Below are 24,014 nucleotides of genomic sequence, written 5' to 3'. Positions count from 1 at the left end.
GAAAATCATTATCAAATTCCAAATGCTAAAACTGCATGAAAAAAGGGAAACATTCCTATTATAGCATTGCATTTTAAATGTGCTCTCCCTTCGTAACCCTGCAGAATTCTCTCAGGAAATTAAAAATCTGTTGAAATTGCCATTAAGATGCTTTTTTTGTTTAGATTTCAGGATGCCACTCACAATAAAACAGCTGCAAAATAATATCTGGTGGCAGTTCAAAGTGAAGATGAAACAACAACATGTGCCATTATACCTTTCCCAAGTCACTCTTAAACAGTTGCCAGCCACAAGGCCATTAAAGGGTGAGCAAAAGGGTTGTTCTGGTTCAGTCTTTCAGAGGCGATGCTGAAATAGAAAGGAGAGGAATACGTGAACTATTTTCCACCAGAATAGGGCTAAAAATTTTGAAGAGTTGACTGGTAATTGATGTTAAAGATTTTTCAGCCAATTTATACATAAATTCTGGTCTTGTACTATTATGTGCTTTGACATTTTGTATACGGGATCACTGCATGTGAATGAGCTGAAGGGCTGGTTTGAAGGAAATAGTTTGCAACAGAATTAAAGCTGCTTTGGAGCAATGGATCATTTGGGATGTGCTGCAGGATGTGGTTCTTTCTCCCAAGATAATATTTTTGTTGTTGTTGTTGTTGTGGTAGCTAGTCAGAACTTTAAGTTTTGAGATATCGTGGAAGCTTTGGCCTGATATTGTGTATTACAGAAATTCAAGACCTATTAAAACCTTTAGCTGTGTAATCCCAGGTAGAATTAATGGCTAGTTGGCTTTTACAGTCTCAACTTGTTACATTTGAATATTTCATTTCTGCTCGCCCTGCACAGCACTATAGTCACGATGCGTTTATAGGATACTTCTCACTCTATATATACATGTGACAAGGTGGTGCTGGAGGCAGCTGACTGCATCTGTGGCTGCACCTCTCTAATTCCAGGCTGATCTGAGGGGAGGAGACCCTAAATGGGTTCACTGTAGTACACATCCCTCAACGCTGCACACAGGTCAATTATATCCATCATTTAACACAATTTGACCAACGAGCTGTAGGCACAGGCATCCGTAACCTTTCATTGGGGTAATTGCACTCTTCGCCAAATTAGGAACTGTTTTGGGGCTGAGTCTTTTCCAAATGCAGAGTCAATCTTCATTTAAAAGTTTGCTTCCCCAAAGTAATTTTTAGCAAGTAATATTGCAACAGAGAACCTCCAGCTTTGGGGACCATTGCAGCCCGGGCATTGCTCCGGCTCACCTCCCATCCACCAGGCTGCAGGGCTCAGCAGGGTGAGGAGATCAGCAGGTGGCAGGTTGCCTAACTTAAATTCACATCCATTTTACGGTCTTTTCTTGGGTTGAAGCGAACCATTGGTTCTCTCCTGACCTCATTATTAAATAAGACTATATTGGTTGCACTCTGAGCACAGCAGTGAGTGGGAATACCAGCCTCTCACCTCCCAGTTGTCTTCTCTTCAGCCCAAGTTATATGAGCAGGATATATCAACTTATGGATCCACACATTGCCCTTGATGTTTTCATGCTCAAAGCTCCTGTCTGCTGCCTGTTTGTGCCCATCATCCCAGTGCTGCAGTCTTCACTGGCTGACTCCAGAGCAGTCCCAAAAAAGAGTAGGGCAGGTCACCCGCTGGCCCAAATTGTCAAAATAAGATTATTGCTCAACCCAAATAAAGGTAACAAAATGTGACCTTCTGTTGTTAAAACCAATTAAGTTTCCTTCCATCAACTCTCAGTTCATTATCCCTTTCACCCCCCAGGCCCTGTTCCTCCATCTTTTCAGGCTTGGTGCAGAATTAATGTTAAATCCCATTAGCCTGACCCCGTTTTCCCTGTTTTGCCTTGTGGTGCTTTGAGTTGATGCGCTCCGACAGGTTGGTTCAGCAGCTCAGGGATCAAAGGGAGTGGCAGGCCCACGAGGAGCTTGGGGAAGTTACTGGTCTGCTCAAATTCACGTCGCTTTTAAAGGTTTCTGCAAGTGCCTCAGCAGCAGGGGCTCGCTGGGAAGAGGATGGGCTCTCAGCTGCAACTCATGGGCAAGTAGCTGCCTCCGATGCTAGGGTCCCACTACCCATTTATTGAGATAACTCTAGTTAGGAGATGGGACTTGTCGTGGGAAGGGTGTCTGTTCCCTCCTGCCTTTTCAGTGGAAAGTGAGGGATGAAAAAAACATTGCTGTGTCTAAATCGATTTCTCCCACTGCATCAGAAGGGAAGGGGAGGCCATCTGCTCGCAGAGCTATCTAGGACTACGTTGGCCGTTTTTTCTAGGTTTGTGGTGCAAATGAAACAGGGAGGTAGGCAGCATCCAACATGAAGACTGAGTGACAAAGCTGTGCTGTGGCCTCTCAGAAAGGGTGTTCCTGCTCCCATTTCCAGCAGTGGGACGGTGGTCTCAGGTTTGCTGTGCTCGCGAGCTCAGCGTGAGCGCTTGGGGTCTCTATCGATGTGATGGGTGGCAGCAGCGAACGTGTCTGGTGAGCTTTGCAGAAGATACTGGACCTCTGCATCTCGTAGCACGCAGAGAAACTTACACGCAGCCCTCGGAATGGACTTGATGTAGAGCTTCTGGCACTCAGCCTGGTTTCGCTTGATGTCTGTACATGTGTCACCTTCACATTATCCTTCTGTGTGTGATGCTGGAGATCCCAGCCCCCAGGTAAGACGTCCCAGGACAGCCTCCAGGTTGGAGTGCCATGGGCTGAAAGGTCTCTGCTCCAACATCAGCTTACTTAACACAAGATGCTCTCAAAACCTCTTCCCCCCTCTTCCTTGGAAGAAAGTGAGCATTTTCAATTATAATCACCCAACCTAATGAGCAAGTCGTTTCTCTTACTGACTTGTACAAATAAAATTTCAGTTGGGCAAGAGAATATATAAATTAGGTGGGAAAGTGAATGGTTGCTTTGAATTTATGCTCCTATTTACATTCTTCTCTTTTATGCCAAGCTGCTTGGTAATTTGATTTTGGAGATGGTGAAAAAAATTGCTGAAAATAAAATACGCAAGATAAAATATACACAGCACAAACAAAAAGATCCCGCTCAGCCCAATATCTAGATTTAAAAAAAAAACAACAAAAAACAAAGTCTCACTAATTTGAGTAATGGACTTGTTGATCATTTCTGCCTCTCACTCCACTTGCTCATTTAATCAGTGATTATTGTTTTCATCAAAATGGGATGTTTCGTGTAGGCAGAGGAGGTTCTGCATGAATATGCAACAGCAGCCGAACACTGAAAGAACGCAGAGCAGGGAGCAGCGTTCTGTACTAAATAAAATCCCAGTGCTTTGATAAGCCTAAAAAATCTATCATGTTATTGTGCTTGGTTTTAATATTAAACCCTTGGCTTAGGGGCAAGCATTTTGGTTTTGTGTGTGTGGTTTTGTTTGTTTTTGTTGCTTTTGTTTGGTTTTTTAGATATTTTTCAGCAGATAAATTAAGCAGGCTTAGTTCTCTTTGTGACTTAAGCATATCACAGTGTCTGTCTTAACTCTTTGTGCTGCTGCATCCTTACGAGGTGCGTTCTGGAATCGATAGGAGGCTGGCCGGTGTTTTTGATCTACTGGGAGTGTGTTTGTTGGCTTGTTAAATGGGATAGTTGTCTGTATTGATCTCTGCATTGATGCAGTTTAGTAATGGAATGGCTTATTGTAATGCTGGGTAAAGGCAACTTCCTGAAAAATAGTGTCTTGACAAACATACTTCAGCAACTGTTAGAAGGCGTGTAGCGACCGGCAGCAATTCTGTTTTGTCACTCGTACACATTAACGAATAAGGCTTCTGGGGAAACAAAAGGGTGCTCAAGAAGTTTTGCTATGGAGCATTACCTGCTATGAGATACATAGGGAAGGAAGAAAACAGCAGCCGTCAGAATGGCAGGAGGACAGTGCTAATTTGCGGCTATTAACATGCCGCGCACACATGCAAACAACATGCCGTCACTTCCTGATCAGCGTGGCATCTGAACTGGGAATCACCACAGCGGTCTGTTAGGATTTCCCATAGCCCATTCCCAGCAGACATAGCCAGATCCCTGGTCTTGCCTGAGCCAGCGTAAACCTAGTGCACGGCACTGGTCTGGGAGCATCATGGATATGTAAACAGAATGAAAGTTAGTCTTTTGCATTTATCAGCTGAAAAGAGGATAAAAGTATGTCTTTCAGAATGTAGCTGGTATAAGAATAGGCAGAAAGTGCATTTACCAGTAGTTCTCTTATTCCACAAGCTGTTTTTTCCAGTGGTTAAAAAACCTTATTGTCATACAACTTGATAAATAGGAATAAGCTGAAGAGAGAAAATACACCCCAGGCATTGTGTTTTGCTTTGTTTCTTTTGCAGGGTTAAAATTAAGTGAATAACATCATTAAATTTAGAAGTTCTGGGCATGAATCTTTTCTAAACATGAGTCTCAATGTATATAGTGACGTGGCTTGAAGTTTTTGAGTTAGCCTGTTCAGATGCAGTGCTGCTTCCTGCTCGCTGTCTGTCAAAAAAAATCCTTTACGTCAATGCTCCACTTCCTTCTAGATGGAAATGTAAAATACAGTAGACCTTTGACAGTATAATATTAAAATAGCCTTTGTGCACTGAAATTTCAGCAGATAGTTTATGTGCATTAGCTTCACGTGCTGCATTCAATCACTTCATAGAGTCTTAACAGAAAAAGGTGAAACACTTTCAGATTTGGACACATCGATGTCATCTAGCTAACCAGGACCATTTTACCATGGAAATCACAAATGTTTGCATTCATCCTACCCACTGCCAGCTTGGAAAGCTGCTGACTAAAGTGCTAATGGTAGCTAAGGTTTGAAGGCCAGCTAAAAAGGTTTGGGACATTGGCCCTGTTTCTCATGATCTAAACCTGGCTGGCTGGAGGATGTTGGGTCCTGTCTGCCTCGGCAGAAAGCACCCAAACACACGTGTGGTGTGTTCCTTCCGTGCCACACATGTCCCCTCCCTGTGCCTAGCTGATGGAGACATCTGGCTCGTGGACCTGTGTGCCCTCACGTGGCCTGCAGGCATCGTTTTGGCACACGGGGTCACAGGGTTGCTTCTGTCACTTGTCCTAGCCATGTCTCTTCTTCCCTAGGCTGCCTTCCCCCTGCCCAGGGGGCATGTCGAGTGGACGTGTGCGTCCTGTTTGGAATATTTGCATGCTGCTTTGTCTGTGAAAGTAATTACTCCATTTCTGTCGAGTCCCAGGGATTTGAGGCTGGAGACAGAAGTGACAAGTGGAAATCATACAACTGTGAAAACAAAATGTCATTGGAGAGTTGAGGAGTGTTCCTGCATCTCAGCCTGGAAATGAGCAAAGCTTTTAGAAGAGAGGTGCCTTCACTCCAGGCAGCTGCACAGCTTATTGGGGATGCAAATAGTTGAACATCTTTTGTCTGAAGATGCCCCAAATATTCCTGTTTGTCCATCTTTCCCTCTTTTACACGCAGCATGCTCTCAAAACTTTCTGCAGAGCAATGCATAAATCATTCTGCACCCACAAACAAATGTTTGCATGTGAACGTGAAATGCCAAAAGGAAATCTGCTTACTCAAGGTTTGCGCTGTAGTGTGGGAGAGCCTACTCGTGCTTGGAGATGAGTTAATGCTGAGGAGGAATCAAAACTGGGGGTTACTTATCCAAAACCGCTAGACCTTTTGGCTTAGGCTGTGCTGGAAGTGTGTAAGCCCCTTATTGCAGTATTTTTCTCTGCACCAGGCTGCATTATTTTACTTTCCAAATAGGAATTTAGGGAATGCCAGTGGGGCTTGATGAACAGTTTTTGCCAGCACTGATAAAAATGTTTGAGCTTTCTTCCATACGTTCAGTTCCACTGAGCTGACATCTCTTCTGAATGCGGTAAGAAAGGAATTTTGCTTTGCTACAGTATATACCTTTAACAAGTTTTCTAGCCCTTATCTAAGGTAGACACATGTCTCTGCATTTACTTAAAAATATTTGTAGGAAATATGCAATTATCAACCTTTTTAGCAAAGGCTATCTGGAAGGCACTCAAGCTCTGGGCGAGAAGGATGGAAAAAAAAAGATACTAGTGGTGATGTGCTGATCATTCGTAAACTCTAATAGAGAAATACACAGGACATGCATGAACATCAGTCAGGTGGTTCAGGAAAGCCTTCGTCCTGCATGTAGTTAGTTGATTTTCTTTGATGGTCTTGCATGTGTGCCTGGTTCCATGCAGTTGGACATCTGGAAGGAACTTGGGAAGGTTTTGTTATGCAAGTGCTTTTTCATTGCATTCATTATTAAGCATACACATGATCTAGGCTTAGAGATCATATAGAGTCAAATTTATGAAAGGAAATCAGTATTTTAAGTAATGCATCTCATAATTTTAACATAAAGCACGTAGGTTGCTTTAAAATTGGAGAAAACAGCTGCACATTACACATCATTACAGGTTAATTTTTTTCCCTATTTTTATATTTTTTGTTGCAGTGGTAAGGGTGCTCAGAAAATGTCATTTTAGAACTAATATTTTGAAAACAGTGAGTTAAATCTAAAACTCCCAGCGAGATGTGTGATACTCCCATGGCAGAGATGGACAAACCAAGGTACAACTGGGCTGAGCTCCCTCGCAAAGCCTCCTTAATAAATGCACTAAGAGATCTTAGATGAATTCAAGCATAACTCTTAACTGTTAATTTTGAGTGTAGTCCCTGCATATGCTGCATCCTAACAAACAGACATGCAGACCCTTACTCAGGAAGTGGCTCATGAGAGTACAGCATGAAGCTGCATTGTTTCAGAAGAGTTATGAGTGTGATACAGTGAAGCACATGCTGTTAAATGCTTTACTGGATCAGACTCACAGCTAACGTGCTGTAATATGGTGTGGTTGATAAGATCCTCTATAATTTAAGCACTTCCGATGAAATTGCTCTATAAAATAATCGGAAATTGAGTAGATTACTTTAAACTTAGCAAGTAGCTAAAGAAAGTCAACAGCAACAAGTTAAAAAGTTTTAATGAGTACATGCGGTGAGTGTTTTATTATCGTAAAAGCCCAAGGGTTTATTAGCTGATACAGGGCTGGCGTTTTTCATTAGCCACAGGCATTTCAAGGTTTCATGGGATATAGCTGGAAAACATTCCAAACAAATGAATATTCTATTTTAAAGGAATAATGAGACGTTGAGGGTTTCTATAAACTCCAAAGTTTGCTAAGCCAATATCTCTAATTAGATGAAGGAACTCTCTATAGATGCTTTGCATCAACGACTGTGCACACAGCAAATGTTTTAAGCATTTACATATCAAATACTGCTGGCAGCGTTTTGGCTGTGGTCCAGAGCTGGAGATAGTTTTAATCACATTTGTTCATTAATCCTTGGTGGAATTCTCTTATATATGGTCTCTTCAGGATTTTCATTTAAGCATGTGCTGCCTGTCAGTGGTAGGCTTATTTATTTATTTTATGAATGACATCTGAATCACTGGATTCCTATAAAATGGGTTGTGGAGTGTCTCAAGAAGCAGACAATGGAGTTTTCTCCTTTTCTCTCAGTAGATCTCTTTTGTGCCCGAGCATTTCTGTACTCTCACCAGGAAGAGATTCATTCAGTGGTGTGACATTTAAAGAGGACTTTCACTCTCCTGTGACTCTGTTAGTTCTTTTCTGTTCCTTAGGAGGCAGACAGTGGTTGAATGGGAAGCAGTAATCGAAAGTACAGTGGAGATGGTTGTATTGCTAACAAAACATCTGAGGGTCGCCCAACACTGGCAGAACTGCGCTGCGAGGGGCTGCGTCCTGTGGGGTGACTGAGCAGCACCTGGGGCATCCAAACTCCTGCTTTGGGAGCCTGGGGTGTTGCACCCTGACCCTGATTCCTGAACTCCTCCACAACCCCTCTCTCCCAGCTGCTGTTGCACAGCTTTTTTTCCCTTACTTAAATACGCTGTCCCAGCAAGCAGCATCACTTGTGGCTCAGCTCTGGCCAGCAGCAGGTCCCTTTTGGAGCTGGCTCTGATCTGACATGGGGCAGCTGCTGGGTTCTGCTCACAGGGGCCACCCCTGCAGCCCCCCGCTGCCAAACCTTTGCCACGTAAGCCCAATACAGAGGCACGTGTGTGTGACTTCCCTGCCCAGGCGGCAGCGCTCAGCCCTGCAGTACTGCGGCCAGCTGGCTGCACGGGCAGTACTTCTCCATTATCCTGTTCCTATCTGAAACCTGACTTGAAAGACAAAACAAACAATTTAAGACAACTGCTGTTAAAGCAAAGGCGTTAAGTCACCTGCAGCCTTCCACGTGCAGTTGCCCTCTAAAACCCTATCTGTCGCTCTCATTTTTATGCTGTTCTATGAATGACTGCTCTTAGGGGAATCAGCTTCTCTGAGCAAATGCTAATATTTATTCTGTGATGGATAGCGAGGGCTAAATATAGCCTTTTCTTTGTGATTTCAGACAGCAAAGACTTTTCTCTTTGCCACAGCCTGATCCCGAGTACATATGGGTCAGGCTTCTGGGGCAGTAGCAGGGCTCTCAAACTGCCTCCCGGGGAGAGGGATGGAGGTGACAGCACCAACACGATGGCCAGGCTGGGAATCTGGGGTCCCAAAACCAAATCCTGCAATGGGAGGTGTTTTGTTGTGTTGTTCTGCTTGCATCCATGTGGTTTTATCCTCCTGCTGTAAGCATTTCCTTCTGGAAGAGGTCTTGTAGGTTTTTGCTTTTTTGGGGCAAAACCATTCTATTGTTGTATCTTTTTGTTAGTTTGCCTGGGTTTGCCCTCTCCTTCCTCTGTGCCCTGTGGAGGTGCTGGACTGCAGAGCCAGCCTGAGCGAAGGGAGAGGGCAGCAGGGCAGGGTTCACCCGAGCCGGGGCAGCCCCGGGGCAGGGATGGTCCAGAAGGAACTCGCCTCCTGCCACCAGCCTCTTGGCAGCAACGGCTGATGATTCACAGCGATGTGTTAGGTACAGTTAAAATCTTCACTTACTCAAATCAATGGGCTTGATCAGTATTATTAAAATTTATTGCGAAGAAGGCAGCAAAATCAAATGTGATCGGCCCTTCTACTTCGAGGCCTGTGTGCATGTCTGCATGTTTAGGGTAGAGTAGTTCAGCTGGGAGGGACCTACAGGGATCAAGTCCAGCTGCCTGACCACTGCGGGGCTGACCAAACATCGAAGTATGTTATCGAGGGCATTAGCCAAATGCCTCATGAACACTGACAGGCTTGACTTCTGGTTGTGTGTTTGCCTCCATTACCCTTCATCTGCTTCATAGGCTCCTCATTGCTGCTTCACACAAGGTTGGCCTCCTCGCCCTGCTCTCCCAGGCCCTCTCCATTTTTTTCTTTTTTTTTCTCTGTTTTCTGGCTGCTCAGCTGCTTTCATGACACCCACCCAGCTCTCAGCACCATGGCACAACATAAGGTAAACACGTGACAGAAATCTCAGAGCTGGGGTTTAAGCAGCATTGCCAGCAGCACCATAAATGTATGTTCAGTGGCAAGGGTTTCTAGGTTTGTTGGTTGTTGCAGCTAATTATGCACTTACATAATATTTTGCACTTGCTGTGACCAGGATGTGACTTGTCCCAGTCTCGGCACACTTATGCTCATTTTGCAGGGAGTGTGTCTACAGTCAGGGTAATTAAAAGTTCCTTTGCTCCCGTGTGTGTAGCGATAAAAAGGGCATTGATATTTTTTTTACCTGCCAGATTGGAAAATGTGTAAGAGATAAAATCTCTGGAAAGTCTCCACATTGACTTCTTCCACACATTAACATTACATCAGGGACAAAAGCATTACCAGCCAAAATCACAATTCAAATAAAATTGCTGCTTGGGGAGAGGAGTTGCAAAGATACTGGTGCTTGCAGCAGGCTTTGCCCTTTGCATCTGGAGGAGTGTGGAGCCAGGACAGCAGATCTGGTTTAAACATTTTTAAAGCTGCATTTTAATTTTCTTGTGCTAGCTTTTCATATTCCAACATCATAATTCACACATAACCACATCTGTGATTAAAGTGAGTTACAGCTGCCTGGAAGGGGTAGCAGTATGCAGTTCTCAGCGCTGATGTTTGTGTGCATCAGCAGACACATGGGAAAAAAAGAAGAAAATAAAATGATGCCAGAAAATGACATGGGACTTGGGACATCAGCTGATGCTGATCCTTGAAACTGTCTGTTACCTTTTCTCTCCTATTGCTCTGAAGCATAAACCAGAGGTTGGGATTTTTTTGCCCTTTTAGGTTTTCTTTATGTAATAAAACCAATTTAACAAGTCATGAGTTTTAGGGCAGGGTGATCATTTAGATTACAAAAGGCGAATAGGAACAGCCCTTTATGATGATGTAGCCAAAACTCTTTCAAGTTCCAAGTGCACTGGAAGAAGGCTGTTTTCGCTCCGCTGTCCTGTTCCACCCATTTGTTACCCATTTCCATCTCCTTCCCTCTTAGAAACAGAAAACGGGGTGGGTGCAGCCTTCTGGAAGGAGCTGGTGGAGGCTGCTGCTTTGGGGAGCAGCTCTGAACGAGACCTTGCACCAAGTTCAGCTGGTGCCTCTTCAGTTCAGCATCTCAAGATGTGCGTTCCGCTCTGTTGAGGACTGTGGACTTATTTAGTCTTTAATGATCTTTTAATATTTTTCTTAATATTTTTCCCACAAGCACGCTAGGTCAGAAAGCATTTTTCTGTGTGTGTGTGTGTTACATGAAGTACAAGGTGCATTACGGGTGCTGTGTCAATAACAATTTCAAGTGATGAACCTTCTCCTAGTGTCACCGCTGGATTTCCAAAAGGGCTTTGGCATTATCAACAACTTAGAGCTTAATCATTTCTCCTCGTATAGCAGTTATCTTATACTTACACACTGCTTATTCTCAAAGTTCCACTACAAGAAAGAGGAGTTCTGTATGGACAGAATTGCATTAGGGCTCTGGCTTATGCAGTGAGAAGAGATTAGTGTGTAATTCATATTAATGACTGGGTGCTGCTTGCCCAGCTCCCATGCCCTGCATTGTCACATACGCACAAACCATTCCCGCTGGCTCGTTGGTGAGGCCGTTAATCTCCAGTTCAGCCTGGGCAGATACTGCACAGAAACAGAGGTACAGAAGTGGCCCTTTTTTTCATCCGATTCCCACACAAAATCAAGCTAATTGTTCCCATACGTGTGTGCTGCCAAAAGTTTCTGAACATTTGATCCAACTTAGTCAAACTGTTAAGCAATTGTGTAAGTTTTGTCTTATGAATAGCCCCATTGAAGTGGGTGCTATCCTGTACATCCTTCAAGTTGCCCATGCGTTAAAGTACCTTGCTGAATCCAGGACATTTATGTTACCCTTCACTATCTTCCAAAAGTAACAATTGCTTGTTTTTTTTTTTCTCGGAATCTCCAAACACTTTCTTAATCTATTTTCACAGCTGTAAACTAAGGGGATCTCTGCTCTTTGCTTGGATTAGTCACCAGGGCTTGGAGGATTTGTTTAAAACCAGCGAGGCCGGCACTGCCTTTTGTTCTCCGCGGCACTGGGCTGTGGTGGTGCATGGGGAGGTGCTCGTACCGTGTCCCGGGCAAAGCTGCCAGGGTCTCCAGACAATGCAAACACCACATGTTTTTGCTGCCTGTTCTCCAGTTCAGCTCCCAGTGTACACGCTGTGAGCTGAATTTACTGCAATGCTAAGCCATGTACGTGCAGTTATTGAGTCTCAGGTGACACTGCTTACACCCTGGGACACCTGAGTCCCAGGCCGCGGGCTGCTCATGAGAAAACGCTAGTGGCTGGCCTTGCTCTTCTTGGGCAATCTCTTCTGAGCTCCATTCTTGCTGTAGGTCTCACCTTTACCTTTCTTGGTCCTTCAACCCTTGGTCCTGACCCTAGGCTGAGCCCCAGCCCGGGAGCTCGGCCACAGTCCCAGGTCAGGCAGTGCCAGGGCCAGATCGCAGGCAGCCCTGAGGCTGCTTTGTCTGAGGCCATCCATCCCCTGAGCCCTACCCCACAGAAGAGGAGCAGAGGGACCTTGGTGAAGGTCTGGTGGAGATGGATCCCACCATCCCAGCTGGATGACTTGCTCTTCTTCATCAGTGAAGTCAAAAATGCCTTGTTTCCTTTTCAGTCTTTGCTTTTCTTCCTCCCACGGACACCCCCACTACGCGCAGTCTCTCTTCACGCTTGGGATTCCTGGGAGGTTTGCTTTCCCCTTTCACTCCACGTGCTGCACTTCTGAAAACCAGCACGTTTCCTCTCCCCTTCCTACTCTCACGTTCCCTCCCTGCTACCTGCACAGGTACTCAGCTGAGTAATTCTCCCAGATGCCTCGCCCTCCGAATTCGCTAGGTGACAGAAGGAAATAAAAGCGGGAGCAGTGCGAATGCGTTCATCACCTCCAGCCTCATGCACCGGCTCCAGAAAGACTTCTTCCTACATCTGTATTCATGCTGCTACACACTAGGGAAACTGATAGAAATGTAATATGTATATTAGTGTGCATATTAGCATGAACTGCTCTCCCTTATCCCCATGACTTTCTGATTTCCTCCTTAGGAAGGAAATATTAGGAATATGCTGTCCTTGTTACTTTCTGTTGTGCTGTGATGGTTAGTAAAGGCTTTTGTGCCAGGTTTACGCTCGGTGAATTATCCCTGAAATCTGTGGAGCTCCAGCAGAATTTAATTTGGCATTGTGGAGTTGATGTTGCTCCCAGTGATGTCTTCGGCTGGAAATCTCGGCTTTCCATTGCTTCACTTAGATTAAAAATAGGCCCACGCCTTTAGTAGTGCTCAACGCGTGCCAGAGGCATTGTCAGTACCGAGTGCCAGCAGCACTGTGATGGCGCTGCCACCGTGCATGACGAAGTGTGGTAGCAGTCTGTGCCAGGGGCGTTTAGGAAATATACCCCTGAAGGCAAAGTTTTCAAGGTGGTGAGGATGATTTTAGCAGCTGCATTAGCATCTGTGGCATGTTGAATACCTTTGATTTTCTTTTTAATATGGTGCGGTGGAATAATTTGGAGGTAGTGCGCAGCATCCTCGTGGTGTCGGGGCCAGAAGAAGTGTTCTGAATGAAAGCTTAATAGAAATGCACTGTGCTCCCATGCTGAGCACAGAATTGGTTGACCGCATAAATCTGAATGTCAAATAGCTAGAATGTTTTACCAAATGGAAATGTGATGTTTTATTTCCATGTTGTCACCACACAAAAAGAAGCATACTTAAATGACAAAGAGTAAAACTCTGTATAAAGTTATTTCCTAAAAAATATTTTAATAAAAGTTAGAAGCGTGATGCCACCATTGTTTTCAGGGAGTGGAAAGATGTCAATTATGAATTATTTTGAGAGCTAAAACCCAGGTGGGCATTTATAAGAGGTATCTAAAAAGTGAGAATGATTAAAAAGTTTGCTTAGCAGCCCTGAGTCCAAGTATATTTGGTAGAGCACTTCTCAGCAGCACACTGTAGGTAGGTGAGCAATCTATAAATGATGTTTTATTGAGTGGTGTTACTTCGGTTGATTTGATTTTTGTCCTGCAAGAAAATTGAAGCTCAAGCACTTCCAAACTTTGTTATATTTCTAAAGATCATCTTTATGTGCCAGCTTTTGCCTAGAAACTCACCCGAAGATGTCAGCCATTGAAACCATTTCATGTGGAAGCATTGCTAAGTAAATTCACTAAATGCCTATTCATCCCAGTAAGATGGAGAGTCACTGGAGCAGCAAATGTGAAAATCTGCACAGCTTACTATACAGAAAGCAGTTTTCTGAGGTTGCCAAGTTGAGATGCAGAGCCTGACCCTGGGAGGTATTAAAGCTCTGATGAGTGAGCATAGAAGGAGGGTCTCATGCTCCTGCAGCCTGGTCACGCAGGCCGACTGATGGACAGACATTCCATTTGGTCCAGCTAAAATCAATGGTTAACTTGCTTTTTACTCATCAGTTCAATAATGACATGCTACCTGTGGTGACAGAAGAATTTGGGTTTTGAGAAGTGGAGAGAGGTTACCAGTCTGATAACATTTCCCAGTTGTTGCAGCCTGACCTCAGAAGTTAAATGCATTTTGTACAGAAATCTTGTTTAACTTGATTTTCTGTGTCTTACACTAATAAAATGTTTTCAAGGTACAGTACTGTTGACAGCTGGCTTATTTTAGTTTTCTTGCCATCGAGTCCATTACAGACCATTGCTTAAATGCTGTTGTATCTGTAATATTGTGTTTTTGAATGTAACTCAGGAGATAAAGATCTTTTTAATATGATTTATTCTTTTTTTCCTAAATATGCTGACCTAGAGAAATAGAGAACAGTTTTGCTGCATTGTTAAAGAATTAACAGACAACAAAAGCTGCCAAGCATAAATACGTTCTTGGACATGTTGGCTGAAATTCTGAAAATACCGGTGTCAAGTTGCCAGTCATATTAATTGGAATTAACCTTCTAAATTCCTTTGTTCCTGTTAATTTTATTGGGATTTTCACATCTAGATTCTCTTGCTTTATGCAGTTCAACCCTGGCCTCTTCTCTGTTACAAGGACTAAACCAACCAAAATGCCATTAGATACTTAACCAAATTCCCTAGGAAAGATCTAGCAAAGTATGTAAAACAGGACTGTCAGGCCAGTCATCTCGCAGCTGGCTTTTCCTACTTTAAAAGTGCTGAACAGTATTACTTAGTACATACTCCATTACAATGCTGAAAACATCTGCCAAGATTTTATATGAATTTCTTTAAGACATAATAAAGCCATACTTCTTTCCAAGCACATGTTTCTGGGTACAGGGAGACAGTGGAGTTCAGCAGCAGGATGGAAGTGTTTCAGCAACTGCATCCTTCTGCAGATGGTCTCCAAATGAGAATGAGAAGTGCATAAATTACTCTAAAGATAGTACTTTTCACTGTGTAATTTGTACATCTTTTGTTCTTTCCCTCACAGGACAAATGACCAGCTAGTAGCATTCCTGTCTAGATACCGTGACATGAACTTCTTGAAGTCACACGGCAGGGACAATGCAAGGTAAGCTGGCCTGTTCCTCTGCTATTTATTTTTTTCCTCCCGCATCACTGGGAGTTTTTGCATAGCAACTGCTCTTCAGTGTCATCTGAGTTAAGAAATCCCTAGTCCAGCAAAGAGAAGTAGACCTGCTTCTGAGAACAGTTGTTGGTAAGGAGTGGCTCCTCCTGACAGTCAGTTTGCAAAGATGCTTTTGTGGAGAGGGAGATGGGAAGCAGACTGGGCTTGCTCCCTGTTCAGGGTCTGTCACAGATGGCAGTTTCAGGAGCTGTACTTGGGGAGGAGGTGCGCACATGAGATTTTTCTTCATTCTCATCTCCACTGCTTCTGTGCTAAACAGTTTTTACATGTGAAAATTATAGCTTTCTGACTCATTTCTCAGAAACTGATAGTATTACAAGTTATGCCCAAGCAAGCATCTAGAGCCATTAGGGTTTCTGGAGCTTCCAATCATTTCACGAGGCTGGGAACAGACAGAGGAGGAGTAATTAGACAAAAATAGCTGTTCCAGGTCTGCACAGCACCTTGCTGACCACTCTCACAGAAATGATTTATCAGCCGTAGTAAAATTTCCAAAAAAAGGGGGTCTGCAGCAAAGGCTTGTGCAAGCAGAGCGTCTCTGTGAGCTGTGGGATGTGCCCTTTCCCACAGCTCAATGGTAATGCCTATAGCTCTGTGCTTTCAGGGAGCAGCAGTGACCAAACATCACATTTCTGAAGCTTTAAACAACCTCTGCAGCTGGAAAACCTTTCTCATTTGATTGTGGTGCTCCTCTTTTCCTCTTTATTGATAGCTCTGTACCATAACACCTATCCTGCATCAGTTCCAGTGACTCCATATGCTGAGTCCCAGTAGCTTTGCACCAAAAAATATTGTTTTATTCCACCTGGATCACCAGGTCATCTCTTTATTCTGTAAAATGTCAAGCATGCTGTAAGGCTGGGTTCAGATAATGTGCAGAGAGAATGTGAGACATCAAGTCGCATGTTCAGTGCCACTGCTAGGTAGAATGGTGTACAGGTCTCTCCTATTGACGGCTCTTGCTCTTGTCACTGGATTTATCAATTCTGTCATGTTCTGGTTTAAATTAAGTCCTCATGAGCATTCATCTTGTGCATGCCGAAATTCTGTAGCAGGTAGTGAAAATAGCACTGTGAGGAATAATATTTAAATCAGAGTCAACAGTTTTCCCAGGAGAGTCCCAGGCTTGGGAAATGCAGAGTGTCGGAGTGATTGGCAGGCTCAGCTCTGGCTGGCAGCAGTGATCGACAGCGGAGCTGAGTAAAAAAGGGAAGGAGGAACGGCTGGGGACAAGCAGTCGGTCCCTTACGCCTTCCTGCTCCTGTGGTGCACCCGATTCTTCTCCAATTCCCTGAGCTGGCTAAGGAAAACAACTACTGAATTACGACGTGCCTGCAACAAGCTAGTTGGAACATGCCAACCTCAGCTAGGTTAGAACAATCTAGGTCAATTAAACACACTAATCTGCTATTAATTTAATAATAAAATGAGCTAATGTGCCACTTGTCCTCTGCTCAGAGTAATAACCGCACATTTATTAGTTCAGTGGTTCTCTTTTACTCCATAAACAGTTAAATACCTTCTAGCCTATTACAACACATCATCAAGTTTTATTTTTTCTCCCGGATTTCTAACAGAAGTTCTCTGTGCATCAGAGAGCATCACATGGGATGCCAGGGAAGTTTTGCCTCCTCTGCCTGTGTACTCCGTGAATCCCGTAAGCGCTCCTGCTCTTGGCCCCTGGCTGAATGGGTCCTTTTATGTCGCCCCTTGGCAGCTCCCCAGAGTTTTTGGGGGATGATACGCTGGGTTGATACTCGGGGGTGACATGCTGGGGTGATACGCTAGCTCCCCTCCTCCTGCATGCCCCAGTATCTGCACAGACAGTGCTCGAGCCAGCAGCTGCAGAGGCCTCTGAGTAATATTGCCATTCAGTAAAAGTTAACTCCGTGGGTGTCAAAAGCTGATCACAAAGTAGTTAGACCTCTGTGTAGCGGGTTAATTTGCAGCTCTTCATCTACATGTTGAGAGGGAAATTGCATTTAATGTGAAGATGTGCAGCCTGATCGTTCTGTTTTGGTGCTTCAGTAACTCTGGCTTGTGGAAGCACACTGTCTGCCCTGCCCATTTTACAAACAATTGCCAAATGATTTCCATTTTATATCCAAGGTGTGAAACCAGTGAGGTTTAGCCCTGTACGTAGAAGTTATTAAAACCCTTGAACTCAAATACCTGGTATAAGAGTAGACAGGTGAGCTGAGCCCAACGGCTGTCCCCCCATGGGCCGCTGCCTACAGCAGGGCCTGCAGGGGAGCAGAAGGGAAGGGGCAGGTGGTGGTGCTTCCCTGCAGCGCTCCCCCAGCCTCCTGGGATCTCTGGCTAGGGAATTCCCACTGCCAAGCTTGGTGACTTTATCATTTAAGAGTCAAGGTTGTGGGTTGTTACTTTGTTGTTGCTTTTTGGTTTTGTCTCAATTTGTCCAGTTACTTTTTAAGTTTTACCATTTCCTTTGCCTTGTCACAACCCTGTGGAAAACAAGTGTCTGCTGGGGTGAATGATATGAACAAGAGCTAGAAGCAGCAGTCTAACAGTCTCAAGGTTTGGCAACAAAAAAACAAAACAAGAAGAGACCACTTTAGGAAAGGATTTGAGACACAAGCCAATCTCCACTTATTGGGCAACGGGACAGAACTTTCTCCAGGGGCATCCCATCTCTAAACAGACTTGAGCAGGGCTTTTTCTTTAAGAGGGCTATCACTGAAGCCATGATAAGGGAGAGGACGCTAGACTAGACGGACTGACACCCCATGTACAATGATAATTTTACTGTTCTGAGGTGTTTTTCTCACAACATGGTAAACTAATAATGCAGGAACTCAGCATTTAAAATTCACTGAAAATTACGTATATCCCCTGCATCTTTCTATTTTAAGTTGTTCGTGAATATGGCTCCTAAAAAATAAGCTTTTCGACTAAGTCTGCCTTGTAAACCACTGCATATTCTCTGAATTTTAAGTCATCATAGTCTTTGGATCACACAAAGAAGAGAGAAAGATTAGAAGTGCCATCTTAAAACTGAAATGCTCATACAGTTCAATTACAATGTACTTTGTATTCAAGCCATGTTCACAATCAGTACATGCTTTACTGCCAAATAAGGAGAGAAAGCAGGCTTCCTTTTATAGAGTGAAGTTTTCTTTTAGTTATGCCAAAGTCATTAAAAAGTGCATCGCTCTGATTTTCGTTTAGTGGCTTCAAAAAAGGGAACAGATGTGGAAATGGCTCCATAACTCAGCTGGAGAAGCATTATTTCCTTAGAGAGCTAGATGTATGAAGTGAAATTGCATACAATGGCTGGACTTGTTGCGTAGCACTTAGTGGGCAACACTTACACTTTCTCCTCTTTTCAGTGTCCTAGGCTATTAAAGCCAAAGAACAACCGAGTAGTTCTGTAAGCTGTACCAATTTGGAACACCCAGAAGATTTGTTATTTTTTTGGCAGGAACAGCACCTGGCTGATGCATTATAAAATATAAAAACAGTCAAATGTGACATCTTCGATGACAGGCAGGAAATTAAAAAAAAAAAAAAAAAAAAAACTTGCCACAGTAGTCATTTGGGAGCAGTGTAAGCATGCTGCAAAGGTTGGATGCTGTTAAATCTTAGCAGAATCTGGAGCTCAGAGGCAGAATACAAACAGCTAAAGGAAAGGCCATTAAAAGTTTGGTTCAAATCTGGGTTCTTTTCTTGTGTTCTTTGATCTCCTCATTAATGCTGTTCTTCCTAGTTGTGTTGTCTTCTTTCTGGCTGCTGGTTTCCAGATATTTTTGGAGTTGCTGAGCTGAACTGTTCAGCTTTTAGTAAGGAGCATCATGAGCCCAGCTCAGTTCTCAGAGGTTAGAGACCTTAACTCCTGAAGGGCCAGACTATGTTCCCCAAATCTCCACCTCTTTCGTTCTGGTTCTGCTGTGCCTGTTCGTTTCACCACCCTTTTGGACATCCCTGTATTCCATTCTGGCACACACTGTTCATAGGCCTTCTGTACACAGGGTTAATCGTGGTCTGGTGGTCAGTTAGGAAATGTGTCCCACAGTAAATGCTATTGTTCATTGCTGTGTTGATGAATCACCCTGTAAGTACCCAAACACTAGGAAAAATTTGATTTGTTATCCTTACTGTCAGAATATTTTAACCACTTAGCTCCAGCAGAGCTTACCTTCCTGCTCATGCAAAGTATTTGGTGGTTCATTTGGCCTAAATTTTGCTCTCCCATGCTTTTTTTGTTATTTTTTTTCCTAACACTTAAGTATTCTGAAGTGCACTGACTAGAAAGATCTATTTTTGCTTTTAAGTAGTTCAACCCAACAGTTGCGTGTGAACTGTAGTGACTGAAATAGCAACATGCATCTTCTATGCAAAAAGACCGCACATAAAAATTTTAGACGTTACAGCTAGCTTTCATGTGTTCCCTCTTGCTTTATGGAAAGTGTTAGGACTGCCATAAAGCCTTTACTGCTTCAGCTTGACAATTTGCCTCCTTGTAGGACTTTTTTTTTTTCCTGCTCTGTTTTTGGAAACAATGCTAAGAGGCCAATGCAAAGGAAAACAAAAATAGGTTAAAGATGGTAGGAAGATGCAGTAAAAGCAGCCATATGCCTTGACATGGGGGGAAAATGGATTGTTCTGGTTGAATTTATTAGTCTTGATAGAGTATGCAAGAAAGACCATCCACCAATTCAGGAAGGTGCAATAAGTGAGAAGGTTTGAAGTAGCAATAACTTACGTAGTGGGGTGGGAAGGATATGAAAATTGAGGTACTAGTAAAGTAATCAGAAATCTGATTGCTATCTAAGAGCGTTCAGCTTCATAATTCATTTTCAGTCATGTAAGTAATAACATTTTTGTCCTTTCCTCCAAGTTCCTGAAACGTTTTATAAAATAATTATAGCAGGGAGCATCCTTTTAAGTTTGCCAGATATTGATGGCCCTGTTCTACCCACGGGTAAACAGAGATTAATAGCCTGATTTGGCAGCTTGAAAATCCATATAGAAGCAACTCATACTTACTTGCCCCCATCACTTGGACAGTTCGAATCCCCATTTCCTTTTTGTTCTTTAATCATGTAGTAGCAGCAATGTGTGCCATAGCTGCTCCAGCAGCAGCATCTCATGGACAAGATGACTTCAAGCTCAGCTGCTCCGTCCCAGCAGTGTTCCCAGGTGGGGACTGCTCGGTTGTGTGGGTGTTGGGAAGAAGAGGAGGTGAGGGGAGAAGAAATCATCTGGGGAAGACATTTATTGGAGACAAACAGATGGCAAAATGTCAGCTTTTGTATCATTCAGTCTGTCTGTGGTGAATTTATGCTATATCTCTGCATGCTATTATTTGCCGTTTTCTCGCTGTTTTGCTTATTTTTATATTAAAAAAAAAAAAAAACTTGAGTTGTGAGCTCTCAGATCATGAGAGTAAGCCACTACATTTTTGTCCTTGTAAAACCTGTTCCCATGTTTCTTAAAAGATACTGGAGTGAGGAGTGGTGAAAATGCAGAGGCAACTCTTTGAAGGTCCCTCTTGAGCAATGTACTCACAGGGGACTTATGAGACTGTTGTCAAAACAAGGCAATGCCTATGGGAGTTATTACTGCAAAAATAATCTCTGCAAATTTCCTACACTAAAAACAGTTGTAGATTTTATTTTTGGAACACTTGAAGAGTTTGCTCCCTGACCCTCAACATTAAAACGTTAAGAAGCATTAAGGTTTTTTAAGACTTTCTCTGAAGGAGAGTTTTCCAGCAGATGGAAATTTGGATTTTCAAAACCAGTGCAAGTTAACTCTTAGGAAAGGGTAGACGAGAAGACAATATCGTGAGGAATGTCTTCTAAATGTCACGTGGAGATGTGATGTGATTGAAGCATTAACTGGATAGGCTGAGGAAATTGCATATGAAAGAAACAGAAACCATTTATGTAGAGTATGAGGCATCTACTGTAAAGCTTGAAAAATCCAATTATGTCTTTACAGATATGGAATAATGGCCAGATAAAATGTGTATCCATCACCTTTCAGCAGCACCTCTTGTAGAATGCCCTAAACATGATATATGTTTGGTTTACATAAAGATGCCCTTGCTTGGGAAGGACCACATGTAACAAAATATTTCAAAGTAGACTTGAAGCTTGAAAGAGCAATTCAAAAAACTGCACTATTTTTGCTGCACTGTATAAAATCGAAATATCATATTGTCCAGCATTTGTGGTATCAGGCCTGTTGTCTGAACACAGATGATTTACTTGCACACTGAGTTTAAAACTGCTTAAACATATATTGGAAACCACAGTGGTAATGCAGATTGTCAGAAAATCCTTCCAATAGAGCTGTTTGATCTTATAATTTCTTGCAGCCCAGCTCCTGGGTTCCCAAAGAAATGGCAGGGAGTAACGTCACTAACTGCATCTTGTAGCACTGCCTTCTTTTCCTTGGCTGTGTCACCTCTGTTCTCTGCTCTGAACTGGACCCTGGTCCTCCCAAAGTCAGCGCTGGTGCTGCTCCACACAGTGCAGTGCTCGTGTTTTAGGGCACAGAGAGACAAATGACCAACACTGATGGTATTAAAAAAGCAATATTTCCCCTATGTTCCTAGTCAACTTCTGAGCATATAGCACTGTGGTCAAAACTACCAACAGCATTTCAGTTTGTGTGCTTACGGGTTTGGCTTATGCATGTGAAATAAGCCTTGTTTTACTAAAGCAAATCCAGCCTTTATAATTTTGTTTATGTATGTTTGTGTAGTGGCATTAAAGCTTAAGGGATTGTTAGGGTAGTATTGTGTTCATAATATTTTCTTCAGAGTGAGAGAATTAAAGAAAGATAATAAGTAATTCTGCTTTTCACCTCACAACATTCGTATTCAGGATGCCGCAATTTAAGCACATTGGAAAGTGGGTTATATGTTTTATTTCCCCTGCTCTTTTATTCCATCTATTTTTTCTATACCAAGAGTTTTTTCCTCCCCTTTTCAAACGGCTGGCATTCTGAATTATGTACTTCCTACACACCCAATTGCCCATTGTACCAGGAGGAATTATTCCTAATCTTGACAGACAAAGTAGGTACTATTGCTTTTTAACATTATTCCCCTTTTTGAGGTTCAACTCCATTTTGGGAGGTGGGGGGTTAGCCCTGGAGGGCTAACACAGAGCACAAGAAAAAAAGTGAAACATATTGCCAGATCACATTTTTAGGAAAGCAGATGCTTCTCTGGCACTGTGTGGACACTGTGCTTAAATACCCAGCTGTTAATTATTTCAGATTTCTGAAGTACTGTGTAACCCTTTGTGGAACAGAGTTACTCATGGAAATGGGGTGAACTCAGGGTTGTGTCTCAGTTGGCTGGAATTTCTTCATGTCTGCCATGGAGACCAGGATCTCTGGGCAGGGAATGAGACTGCTCTGTGCAGATTTGGATTTTATGAACTTGCTTATTACAAAGAAATATTCAGTGATTGGTTTATGGAGGTATATTGTAGCCTAGAGGTTGCTCACAAATTGTTTGTTGCAAGCGTTGCCCCCAGGACTGTCAAATTACTGTTCTTTGCTTTCTACCTGGTCACCTCAATTGCAAGTTACTGTTTTATGCCCCCTGACACATTGGCTCCAGTAAGAGTTTCCAAGGAGGCTGTGCAAACACTGACAGCAAGCAGTCACTCATGAACGTATAGCCATAGAAATATTTACTTGACTTTTCCCACCAAATATAGCTGACGTCTTCAAATGTTTGTCTAAAGCGAGTTCAAAGAGGAGTAGATACAGTCAAAGCAACGTCCAGAGTTTGTCCACAGGCATGAACGAGAACATTGTCGTGGTATGAGTGGAGCTCCAAGCACTGCAGGTCCTTCCTTGCTTTGACATTGACTTTAGACCTGTGATGAATTGTTTTGCTGATGTATTGGTAGCTTTTGTTTAGAGTTCTTTTCTAGCGCAGAGAGTAATGATGATGAGGTCTCGGTAGGTACACCTGGTGAACAGCAAAACCTTGGCAAGAAGTTTTCTAGGCAAGAGGCCAGAAACAGGAAACACACAGGAAGAACCTTTTTGACTTAATAATGTATTCTTTCTAGACAGAAACCTTTGCTGATAAGGAAGGTGTTGCAACCTGATTGCTTCTGGTGCTTAAGAAAGTTTTATTCATTCATGGACTTTGGAAAATAAAAAGCAGCAGGACTCTTAAGATCTTACAGTGTGAGCATCCAGTAGTGGGGGTCTCAGCATCGCTGTGGCACACAGTATCACTTGGAGAAAACTCTTCAAAAGGGTGATAGTTGATTGTGGTATCTTTGCTGATAGTAGGTAACTGCAGCAGTATTTATTAGCAGTGAAACATACTGCAAGAGCTGAGCTGTGTGTTTATATTTGTGTTATAGGAGCATGTGTTAAATGCCTTACAAATGCACCATGTGTTACAATCCTAGAGTCTCATTTGAAATGCATTTATAAATATTTAAATAGACAACAAAATAAGAGGAGTTTCTTAAGATACATCGCCATCGTGAGCTGTCTGGACAGTTAACAAGCTATACTCAGGGTAACAGACCATGGGCTGCAAAAAGTGCTTTGTTTTGGTTTTTTTTTAACGAACTATAAAAATATTTATCTGGAACCTTGTAAACCCTGAGACCATTAGGGCAAAAACAGCACCGCTCAGAACCGTAGCTGCCTGGCTGGTGAACTCAGCTGGCAAGATGCACTGATGTTATGCTCTGCTTGCTGGTTACTTGAAAGTGCAATGCAACCTCCTCACAGTTAGAGGCTTTTGATGCAGAGATTAAAATTAAAAGAATAATAGGTCTTAGATGGAGCATTCTGTGGTCCAATGTAAAATGAAATGCTTTTTCTTAACCCTGGTTTTATTTTCATTTTAGTTTCTCCTGGTCGACTCTCTTTTCATGTCATCATTACTTTCCTCCTGTTGTTTGTCTTAGATCAGGAGAA

At 43.0% G+C, this 24,014-nt stretch overlaps 1 protein-coding gene across 4 annotated transcripts in view; it reads left to right on the top strand.

Moving 5' to 3' along the window:
• XYLT1 (xylosyltransferase 1) overlaps positions 1 to 24,014 on the top strand; it is a 192,572-nt gene that overhangs the window by 131,832 nt on the left and 36,726 nt on the right. For all 4 annotated transcript variants that reach the window (XM_083800133.1, XM_083800135.1, XM_083800134.1 and 1 more), the window contains exon 5: positions 14,925 to 15,005. In XM_083800133.1, the coding sequence (XP_083656259.1) occupies positions 14,925 to 15,005 (81 nt within the window). The remainder of the gene's footprint in view (positions 1 to 14,924; positions 15,006 to 24,014) is intronic.

The sequence above is a fragment of the Anser anser genome, assembly GCF_964211835.1.
Source record: "Anser anser genome assembly, chromosome: 15".
NCBI lineage: Eukaryota > Metazoa > Chordata > Aves > Anseriformes > Anatidae > Anser > Anser anser.
Note: the sequence above shows the minus strand (reverse complement) of the source record. Positions and strands in the feature narration are given on the sequence as shown.